The sequence below is a fragment of the Rhinolophus ferrumequinum genome, chromosome 13 (genome assembly GCF_004115265.2).
Source record: "Rhinolophus ferrumequinum isolate MPI-CBG mRhiFer1 chromosome 13, mRhiFer1_v1.p, whole genome shotgun sequence".
In the NCBI taxonomy this organism is placed as follows: domain Eukaryota; kingdom Metazoa; phylum Chordata; class Mammalia; order Chiroptera; family Rhinolophidae; genus Rhinolophus; species Rhinolophus ferrumequinum.
Genome location: NC_046296.1, coordinates 39,866,238 through 39,878,450, shown reverse-complemented (window position 1 = coordinate 39,878,450; position 12,213 = coordinate 39,866,238). Strand labels below are relative to the sequence as shown.

General features: G+C 34.6%; 1 protein-coding gene across 2 annotated transcripts in view; it reads right to left on the bottom strand.

Moving 5' to 3' along the window:
* SRBD1 (S1 RNA binding domain 1) overlaps positions 1-12,213 on the bottom strand; it is a 181,313-nt gene that overhangs the window by 121,891 nt on the left and 47,209 nt on the right. For both annotated transcript variants that reach the window (XM_033125419.1, XM_033125420.1), the window contains exons 12-14: positions 11,077-11,234; positions 7,282-7,372; positions 6,473-6,580 (exon numbers count right to left, since the gene is read on the bottom strand). In XM_033125419.1, the coding sequence (XP_032981310.1) occupies positions 6,473-6,580; positions 7,282-7,372; positions 11,077-11,234 (357 nt within the window). The remainder of the gene's footprint in view (positions 1-6,472; positions 6,581-7,281; positions 7,373-11,076; positions 11,235-12,213) is intronic.

The window sequence follows — 12,213 nt, the reverse complement described above, 5'->3', positions numbered from 1 at the left end:
TGACATATGCAACATCATGGATGAAATCTCAAAATGATGATGCAGTGAAAGAAGTGAGCGAATGAATGCAGAGTGTATGATTCCAATTACATACAAGTCTAGAAAATGTAAACAAATCTACAACTACAGAAAGTAAATCAACGGTTGCCTGGGGGAAAAGGGGGCAGGGAATGAAGAGTGGATTAAAAAAGAAGACAAGGAAATTTAGGGGGGTAATGGGTATGTTCATTATTTTGATTGTGATAGTTTCATGAAAGTCTATATACGTTAAAACTTATAAAATTGAAAACTTTAAGTATGTGTAGTTTATTATATGTCAACTATCTGTCAGTAAAAGCTGAAAAACTAACATATAGGACTTCTAGAAGGGACAAATATAACTAAAATTAAAATTTCAATGAATGGGTCTGACAGCTAAAGAAAAAGCTAGTGAATTAAAGACCTGAAGAAATCAACGGCAAAGCAGCCCAGAGAGACAGATAAAAAGAGGTTGAAAGACATACATAGAGTGAAAAGGCTGAATATATATAATGAGAATTTTGGAGGGAGAACAGAGAGAAAGAACGGGACAGAGGTAATATTTGAAGAGTAATGGCTGAGATTATTGAAGAACTAGAAGGTATCACCCTCTAGTTTCAAGGATCCCAATTGTAAGTAGAATAAAGAAAGCAGTATAAAATACTATCTAATGGCCCAAAGAAATAATAAGCAGTTTGACATTTTATTTTCTTATCAACATATCAATACTCTCCAGATTGAATTGTCAATGACAAAATTGAAAATAGAAATGCCCTTTCTCTTGGGTCCATTACAAATACCATACTAATCATGCCTGCAAATAAATACTGAAATTAAGGTCAATAAGTCTGTACTACCATGTTTCCCCGAAAATAAGACCTAGCCGGATAATCAGCTCTAATGCGTCTTTTGAAGCAAAAATTAAGACCCTGTCTTATTTTACTATAAGACCAAGTCTTAATATAATTAACAATATAATCAATAATATAATGTAATGTAATACCGGGTCTTATATTAACTTTTGCTCCAAAAGACGCATTAGAATCGATTGTCCTGCTAGGTCTTATTTTCGGGGAAACAGGGTAACAGGTTTAAAATTAAAAAGACATGAAAGATTGAAAATAGCCCAGTTGTCAATTAACAAATGTCTGAAATACGGTACAACCAAACAGAAGAATTAAGGGACAGAAGAAAGTGAGAGAGGGAGGAGAAAAATGGGGAAGGAAAAAGAAAGAAAAGGGAGAGGAGGGGAGGAAAAGGAAGGGAAAAACAAAGGTGTCTCTGCTGCTTACAAAATATGAATAAAGGTCTTGGGAAAAATCAACATCCACTATTTTTTTCAAAACTACTCTCAAATTATTTAATAGCCTTCTACTCTCTGTTTCTGTTGTCTAAGATGATTAAGGTTCTCTGGTTAATTTTTGGTTTCTTAGGGAATAAAGCTTCAAAGTAACCATATATGTAATTGAGAGGGTAATGAGGTTTTGTAGCTTCACAAAGAAAAGTCAGGAAACTTAAAGATAGGGAAATAAAAAGTTGAGAGGGTCTGGCATTTTAAAAAAATACCTGATATTCTTGGATACCAGAGGTTCATATTTTCTACAAAAACTAATACAATACTTTTTAATAGTCTAGACTCAAATAAGCATAATACAAAACTCAAAAGCCAGAGGAAAAAGGGTAGATAAATCTGAGAAAATTTTAAATTCTCTACAAAAATAAAGTTTGAATTATAAACACAAATTGGGGACTTATATGCATAATTGGCAAAATTTATGACCAACAGATTAATCATAACTTCAAACTGGTAACTCCAACTTTCCACTACAGCTCCCCTTTCCTTTTCTCATTTCATTACACACCATTTACCTTCTCAGTTCATTCTATTTCCTAATTCTTTCACTATCCTAATGAACGAGATCATTAGGAAGCAAAAATTATTTTTCTTTTGCATATTTGCCTGCTCAAAGTCATCTATATGTTGTAGCTTTCAGAATACGCATAAAAACATTAAGCACAGGATCTGACTTAAGAGCCCAAAAATTTCTTTTCCATTTTCTGATCCCAGGTTTTAAGTAGTCTCGTGTATCTGTGATTTTCCAGAATGTACCCAATGCTGTGATTTCTAGCAATGTTTCCACTATCAACATAAATAGTGCCAACCATAGTTTGAAATATAAGACAGCAAATATTAAAAACTTTTAATTCTTTCGCTGTTCATTAAACTATTAACTCTAACCATGCACTATTTTTATTCCAGAAATCATCATTTATCTTTGGCAAAACATAAGTCTATAATCTGCCAATTATAAATTTCTGTGCCAATAAAACAACAGAGTAAACAGTTAATCATAGATTTACTAACGCATTTAGCAGAGGAGAAATTTTCCGTAATTGTCGCATACAGCAATTCTGGTCAATAGTCTTGAAAAGAATCATCTCGTTGACGGGTAAGTATTCATGATAATGTGAAGTGAAAATAAACGTACATCAGCTTTTTAAACACTAGAATCTTAATTCTGTTAAAAAGAAAAACTCCAAATCTTTAAGTTATTTGTTCCAGGTTATATAATATGTGTACATGTATAAATGAGTATACAGATATACGTACATGCATATAATTTGTAAATTAGGTGAAATGAGTCATGCATTATTTTTATAAGCAGAAAAAAGTGGCATGAAAAAGATAAAACTAAAAGGCAAAATGCAAAAAAAAAAAAAAAATTTACCTCATTAAAAATATAGTTGACCCTTGAACAACATGGGTTTGAATTTCATGGGTCCACTTATACACACCTTTTTTTCAATAAATATCTGTACTGTTTTTGATCCGTGGCTGGGAGTCTGGGGATACAGAAGGCAGACTATATTCATTGATTTACACCATTTTACAAAGGAGACTTGAGCATCCACAGATTTTGGTATCCACAGTGTTCCCAGAACCAATCCCCCCCAGATACCTGGGGACAACTTAAGTTTTGGGGGAGTCAAATGTTATACACAGATTTTCGACTGCATTGGGGGGGAAGTAAGGGGGGTCCTAAGTTTCACACTATTCAAGAGTCAACTATAGTTTTACCCTCAATATTTAAGAATTCAAATTAATAAATATTTACTGAGATGGACCTATAAGTACAGAAATATGCTTAATGTGTAAGAGGTAGAGATAAATAAAACATGTTTCCCTGATTTAAGCTTTCAATATAGGAGAAACCAGATACACTGCATATAAACGAATGTCTCAGAAGGAGCTAGCCTTTTTTACATTTCAATAAATTTTACCATTGCTACACAAAAGAAACCACTATTTTTTACAAAAGGGGAAACAGGTAAAGCAGAAAACGAGTGTAAAAATTTAACATAAATGGTAAGAAATATTCAGGTATTCAAAAAACAAAATGAGTGCCTACTATGTGCCAGATGACTTAAAATAGCAAATCATTCTAGCACATACTTAAAACAAATGACACATAATATTGTACAATTTCTTTTCACAAACACTTCCAACTTTAAACACGTGTGACTAAGCATAATTACATTCTATAATTTAATTCCAGTTCTTTTTTTTTCCTTTGGTAATTAAGATTTGAAGTTTTGGATGACTTCTGCCATAATATGTGTAAGTACCACAGTTTGTAAGGTATTTTAGGATAGGAAGAGAAGTGGGTGAGACGGAAGGTGTGTAAATGGGTCAGGGTGCATGGGTTTATAACTGAGGAGATATGCCATGACGTATGAATATGTTAACATATGGCAGGTATTTCAAGGCAAAAAGTGTTGGAAGGAATAGATAAGGGGGAATGTGCTGGTGGATATGTCAGAAAAAAGTTTTTCAGGATGAGTAGCTGACAGGATTATAGGAATGCATATCAGGTTATCTGTTCAGGAGGTGCTAAAAATTTCTGTGGGAGAAAGCATGGAAATTTCAACTTAAATGTAGTTTGTAATGTAACTTCAAAGCGTTAGATGAGAAAATATGGTTTCCTCATAAAGACACCTTGAACTGGCAAAACGATGAGATGAAATCAAATAGCTGATTTTTCTAACATTCACTATAAATTCTGATTAAATATTTGAACTATTTAAGAACTTAAAGCACATAAAAATATTAGCAAATTGTTCCCAACAGTACATTAAAGGAATAACACACTATGACAAAATGGAGCTCAAATCAAAATTGCAAAGATGGTTCAACTGTAGAAAATCTACTACTACTATTCAGTATATGGACAGATCAAAATAGGAAAAAAAACCCAGGAATTATAAGGAAGTTATAAAAAACATAAATAGTATCTTTCATTCTTGAATTTAAAACTTAACAAAGTAGTAATCAGTATTTTTAAAACACTCATAAATAAATACTTTGCTTTAAATGATCTTTTAAAAGTATACAAAAGGAAGTATCGAACTTGACATTAAAAGCAATCTAGTCAAGGAGAAGAGGAAAAAAAAGGTCCGCTATCATTAGTATTTAATAGCTTTTCAAAGACATTACATGATACCATTAAATAAGGGAAGAAACTCAAGAGGTATAAAATTTGAAAAGGAACTCATAAATTCATCATCTTGTGCAGATGATAAGATCCTATACCTAGAAATCCAAGAGAATCAACTGAAAAACTAATTATAAACAATGAAAGAAGTCTGTACTGTGGCTGGGGAACAAAATTAACATAAAAGTGTTCCTTTACACAGATATAAAGTAATGTAATAAAGTAATTTTTAATAGAAATACAAAGAGACAAATACAAAAGTGTTAATATTTAATATATAAGATAATTACGAAAACTTCAAAATGTTACTGAAAGCAAAAGCACTACCCATTTTAATGACTAAGGAAGGTGAAGCTCAGAGAGGCTGGGTAACCTCTAACCTTGCACGAGTAAATAGTGATAACAAAGATGAATCCATATTTGTCTGACTCCAAAGCTCTCATCCTCTTTCTAACACAATACACTGCTGAAAGCTCAATAAAGGGATATTATATAAGCAAGGTGAAAGTCAAGAAGTCTTCACTATTTAATATTTTTAATGAGTTGCAAGTTCTATTTACAGTCACTACAAATGTACCCAAAATATTTATATCAAGTCAATGTGAACAAGTTAAAAGGACATCAGAGAAGTTGCCTGAAATAAATGGAATCCGCTACCGTGTTTCCCCGAAAATAAGACCTAGCCGGACAATCAGCTCTAATGCGTCTTTTGGAGCAAAAATTAATATAAGACCCGGTTTTATTTCAGTATAAAATAAGACCGGGTCTTATATAATTTAATGTAAGACCAGGTCTTATATTAATTTTTGCTCCAAAACACACATTTGAGCTGATTGTCCAGCTAGGTCTTATTTTTGGGGAAACAGTATGTCAGGTCCTTGTGTTTGGTTCTCAAGAGGATCGGGTACATGTGTACAGTTCTCAGAACTGGGAAGGTCCACAGTAGTCCCCACACTAACTTGAACAAGAAGAAAGACAAGGGAGGCGGAAAAGAGCTGAGGTAGACTTTTCAATCTGGTCCCTTCCTGTACCATGATCTCCCTCGACACCTACAGTTTGTCCCTGAACTTCAATCCCCTTTGGTTTCCCTGAGTTGTTTTCCTGACATCTTGATTAAACTCCTGGCACACGGCATACTATACTCAATACAGGCCCCTCTCTCTTGCCCTATCTGTCTTTGAACTCTTCTTCCTGTGTTGGGTTTTTATTTTGTTCTGCTGATCCCATCAGTCATGTGCTCATCAGTTGACTATACTTTGTTATTAGATTTCTCAAAAAGCAGTGGGGGATGGATCTTGTGTGATCTCCCCTGGATATCAGCCATTATAACTATATTCTCTCCTAAAATTAAACTCTTTAGGACTTAATATTGTACTGTAGTTTGGAAAAGGTAAGCATAGCTATTTGAGGTCCAAAGAGAGGAAACAATGGTAAATGAAAGCAGAACCACTATGGATCCAGTGCCAGCACTAGAGAAATGGGACATATTAATCTAAAGCTATTCAGAACACAACTGTATGCCTAAATAAAATGAAAGGTTGTGATAAAGAGACAAATAAGAATTTCAGAAATGGTTTTAATTTGTCTTGCCTTGGTTCTTAGTTCTGAAGGCCAATGATTCATAGGCATCAAAACTTTGGAAGAAGAAGGCTGTTATCCACAGTGTTACATTTTAGTCAGTAGTTAACTAGAGACTTCACACAATGTACAGGCTGGAAAATGCCACAAAACCAAGTAAGCCCTAATCTGCTGCTTTTGTGGAGGTTTCAGGATACTGAAATGCAAATTTCTCCAAGACACAGACACTTTACGTTGTCCTGCAAAGCTCTTGTGAACACTGAAGTGGTTTGGGGGCAAACAATATATACACTTGTATCTTTAAAAAAAGGGGAGAAATCACAGGAGGAACTTTGGAAGTTCCTTTACCTCTCAAAGAAAACAAACATTCCTAACATTCTTACCAGTAAACAACATCCAATGGTGCAAAGTAATTTTTCATTATCAGGTCAGCAAAATAAGCTTCTGTTTCCCGGCAGGCAGTTCCATTTCCAATCACCACTGTGCTGCAGCTTCAAGGGAGAAATAGGATGAGAAACTGGATGAGCTCAAAGCATGCTTCTAAATCAATTAGGAGAAAATGTACAGAATGCACAAATACTACTATACGATGCTCATATTCTCTCCTATCCAAGCAACCTCTGCACTGTTTCATAAGGGAGATAGACTTATGTAGGATAAAAGACACTCCCTCAGCATTTGGTGTAACAGGCAGTGGAGCAATATTTTACTGTCACACAATCTCAAGAACAGTCAGCTTTCTTCCACATAGAAGGAATCACATTAAGACATGGGTGAATAAACTCTGGAGCATTCTAAGCCATAATAAAGATATTATGACTGAATTATGTGATATGTTGTCAAATAATTTCTGAAGCTTCTAACTACTACCACAGCCATTCATTCCTCAGATCCATGAGGAAGGAAGGAGGGAGGATGGGAGGAAGTGCAGGCCCAAATAGAAAAATTATAATGCTCATTTTTGCTCATATTACTACCTTTGGCTAGTGAAGGTGGCAGAGGAAAAGAGGAGCATTCCTCTGGAGTCTCCAAATATAGGGGTCTCCAGCAATTTGACCCAGCATTGTTTTACACAGTTCCTTCTCTCTCACCAAGGCACTTCCTTTAAACCGTCCCTCCAAATTAAGGGCTTCAAAGGTATCTCTGATTGGCTGAGCCACTGAAGTACTGAAAAGATTACTTATCCTCATACTTGAATTTCAGCAAAAGCCTCTTGATTTTCTCTGCCTCTCGGAAGCCTTGTCCACAATGCAAGTAAACCACATCGGTATGAAGTATCTGACCTTAGGAAAAAATGAAAATAAGCCAATCTGTAAGAAATTATAAAACATAACTCAACAATGATTTGATTAAGCCAGATAAAACAGAAAAGGGAACTGGTTCCTCTTTAAAATGCAGTCTGAATCATTCCTATTCACTAAATCACATTTTTCCTAAGCATTCCGAAACTCTGGTTCTTCCAAAGTTACAAGGACTCTATTTTGATACACAAAACCATTATTAATTACATAATATGCCATGATACCTAAAAGATAAATGATTTTTAGTAACATTTAACATTAATAACAGTAAAAGCTAACATTTACTGAATATTTACTACATATCAGATACGTTGTGATACTATTCAATTTCTCTTTAGGTTGTAGATGTCTTTACTATGTGTAGTGTTTTTCAGCTGCGTATTTACGAATTGTGAGCTTTTCTGTATTATATTTCAGCTAAAATACATTTAAATATTTGAGGATAACTACCAAAGAATGGGAATGATGAGCTAAGTGACCAACTTAGGAAGTTAGGAAAAGAACAACAGAATAATCTCAAAGAAAATGAACAGAAGGAAATGACAAAGTTATAAGCAGAAATTAATGAAATAGAAAAAAAATATAACAGAAAGGACCAATCAAGTTTAAAATTAAAAATCACTTAAAGAAAAAGCAATACCAGTTTTAGCAATACCAATCATGAAGAAGAAAAAAGACACAAATAAATTATATTAGAAATGAAAAAAAGAATCATTTTTTTAAGCAATACAAACAAAGGATAAGATAAAAAAGCCATATGATAGCTCAATAGATGCAGGAAAATACAATGATATATTTCCTACTTACTATAAAAATGCATACCATAAAAAGAGAGCAACTAGAACAGCAAATCCAAAAACCCATGATTCTATCTATAAGAAAGTATCCCCACAACAGCCAAAAGATGAGCAGGTGGGAACAATGCACTGACAACTACCAACACCTACATGAATCAGCATTTCTGTGGGAGGAAACAGAGAGAAACAATAGAGTATCTCATAAACCTGAGATCGGAAGAATCCCCAAAATGTCAAAAGGTACTTCTGTGGGAACCACAGTAAGACCTAGGTCTGTTTGAGAACAGGAGCTGAATTTGCTAACTCTAATTTACAGGTCAATACAAAGGTTACCCGATAATTTCAGAAAGGATTGGAAAACTCTGATCTCTATGAACTTTTGAAATTAATAAGTAGAATATCCTCTTCAATACAAAACCCCACACTGAGGAGAAACTGTTGCCAATCATTTCCATGTTGAGCAGGTAAGAATAATATGGGCAAAGGAAAAAACTCAAGGTGAGCTGGAGGAAAACAACAGGGAAGCAGATTCCAGAAAGTAAAAGATTATCTGTCTCTATCCACATAAATACAGAAGTTTCTTTCCCAATAATTTGGAAAAAATTGAAGTGCTAGTTCTACAGATATACGATGAGTCAGAAAAAGAGCAATGTTTTAATCCTCAGGTGCCCAGACACCAGAATCCAATTTGCAACTCCCTTGCAGTTTTTACTGGTGATGCATAAAGCCCCAGGTTGAGTCTGAATCTAGAATCTAGAGCTAACATTATCTTCAAAACAGACCAGACCCCAGGAAACGACATCAGGATGTCAGTCCTCAAACCTGCCTGACCGACTCCCCGTTTCCTACGTTAAGAAAAAACTAACTTAACACGAGGTGCAGTTGTCCACTAGAGATTCAGTCACCCAGCAGCCTCTCTGCCGGCGCCTTTCTTCTTAAATAAACTTACTAACTTCTGTTCCTTTTGAGTCTGTGATTGCTTTCACCTTCTGGGAACAACCACGGGTTAATTCTACGCCAGAACAATATAAAACTAGAAAACCTTTCATGACCAGCCTTCCATCCTAAAAGTTGAGGAACACTAATTTTATGTAACACTAAGCAACAGAAAAGACTCATAGTCAAATTTCATATAGAATGATTAATATTATTGTTTTTTTTCTTTTTTTTAAAGATTTTATTGGGGAAGGGGAACAGGACTTTATTAGGGAACAGTGTGTACTTCCAGGACTTTTTTTCCAAGTCAAGTTGTTGTCCTTTCAATCTTATTTGTGGAGGGTGCCATTCAGCTTCAAGTTATTGTCCTTTCAATCTTAGTTGTGGAGGGCGCAGCTCAGCTCCAGGTCCAGTTGCCGTTGCTAGTTGCAGGGGGCACAGCCCACCATCCCTTGTGGGAGTTGAGGAATCGAACTGGCAACCTTGTGGTTGAGAGGACGTACTCCAACCAACTGAGCCATCCAGGAGCTCAGCGGCAGCTCAGCTCAAGGTGCCGTGTTCAATCTTAGTTGCAAGGGGCGGAGCCCACCATCCCTTGTGGGACTCGAGGAATTGAACTGGCAACCTTGGGGTTGAGAGCCCACTGGCCCATGAGGGAATTGAACCGGCAGCCTCCGGAGTTAGGAGCATGGAGCTCTAACCGCCTGAGCCACCGGGCTGGCCCTAGAATGATTATTTTTTAAAACAGGAAAAATGACTAGTATGACGTCCTTGCCCACAGAGAAAAGCTGTAACCCAATATATGAGAACTACAAAAAAAAATTATGGAAAATGAAAATAATATAAATCAGAACTAAAAAAACCTCAGAAATGAGATGAAAGAACTCAGAAATGAATTAGATATGAAATGGAAATTCCAAAACTTAAAAACATAACTTAAATAAAAATCTCAATGGATGGATTTAATAGCAGATAAGACACAGCAAAACAGAGGATTAATTAACTTAAAGCCGATCAATAGAAAATAAAACAAAAAGAATTGAAAATAGAAGAGGAAACTGAAAGGCATAATATAAATGCAATTGGAATTCCAGAAAGAGATGCAAGAACCTCTACAAACTCCAAATAGAATTCACACCAAAAATAAAAATAAGTAATACACACAGAGCTAAGCACGTCATAAGAAAACTTCTGAAAACCACGAAGAGAAAATTTTAACAGCCAGAGGAAATAAGATTTTTAGCTGACTTCTCAATAGAAACTGTAGTAGCCAAAAAGCAAAACAACCCCCTAACGACCCCCCCAAAACCCACCAAAAAAATGGAATGACATCTTTAAAGTACTGCCAATCTTGAATTCTACATCCAGCAAAAATATTCTTCAAAATTAAAGGCAAATCAGAAACTTTTTCAAACAAACAAAAATTGAGACTATTTGTCAAAAGCTGATCCACATTAAAAGTAATTGCCTAGTTTCAAGTAGAAAGAAAATGATCTCAAATGAAAACAGAAATGCAGAAAAAAGTAAAGAGTAATAGAAAGGGTAAATACATGAGTAGTAGAAAAAAATTTACTGGACAAAACAATAAAAATGTCTTGTGGTATTTAAGATATATACAGAATTAAAATGTATCACACATAAATGCATTACAATAAATAGAAGTTGATGGGGTGACAGAATTATTCAAGTCTGAGCCCAGTTCATCTTCAGTATCTCCACTGTGACATAGGGAAGAGTATAAATCATCATAATATGTTGAGAGATTTGATCAATAAATAAGAGAAATATAAAGTTGGATTCCCTGGTTCCAACACAACACATATTTGTGTATGTGAGAAAACCATTTTCTAAGCCTTGAAAATTAACATTATTTCCAAATCCTCATGAAATATATGAAATGAAACGTATGGCCAATCAAACAAATTGATATGAAAAGCTGAAAGATATGCTTACTGGTAGGAGAAATTATAGCTAACTTGCAACCATGTTTGTAACCAGGATCCACTCCCATCAAAATGCGCCCTGGAACAGGGCTTGTTAAAAGAAGCTGACGGAGGTTCCGTCCAAACATCATTACGGATTCCTTCTCTGCATCTGATGTTAGTTTGCCTCTTTAGAAACAGAAAAAGAAAAACAAAAACATATTTAGTTTTTCCTTCACCCAAACTTTCTTCCAGAAAAAGAACAGCATTCATTTTATACAGTTAATCTTCACAGGAGTATTTATTATAACAAAATGACTTATGAGAAAAAATATCATATACAAAATTATATTGAGTCTATTTTTGCTAAATGCAGTAACACGTAATACCACAAATAATTTTGTGGTATGAAACCTACCGAATTTGTTTTACCTACACTCCTTTTCTACCTGCTCTCCCTTACATACAAAAATCTCTCTCTCTCTCATCTATCTTATCTATTTATCTATCTATCCGAAAACATATATGAGAGAGTCAAGAGTATAGAAAGATTTTGACAACACATGGATGTCAAATTGAAGCTTATCAGCTGATTAAAAATATAAACACAAAATTAGAGTGGTAAGTTATCAAATCACAAGTAGCCTCCTCCATCAATACTTAGTTTTACACCTTTACCTATACATATGGCAATCTTATCTTCTTACGCTATTGCATTGCCCACATCTACCCTCTCGCTTATGTGATATGACCACAGATACTAATACCAGTCTAGAACCATGACTCATATAAATAACTTACCAATTTTAGTTATTAAAGTTATTAAAAGTTTAATTTAAAACTTTTTTAGATAAAAACATATGCCTATAATGGACTTAAAAGCATTTGTAGACTAAGTTTTATACCATTCATCTACTTAACAAAACTTCTTAACATATTATCTCTTGAAATTCGTACGAATTTATAAAAAGTATGTCTTCTCTATTAGCCCGAGTTAAAAACAATGCATGCCACTGGCCATAGGAAAATTCAGAGTAAAAAGCAATTCAAAGCACATTTCATATCAGTATTGAGGTAGAATTATTTACATACTTGAAGGCACACACAACTAATTGTTTGCTTTTCTGGCTTAATTCAGTTTCTTAAGGCTTTTCTCTCATCTTCTCTA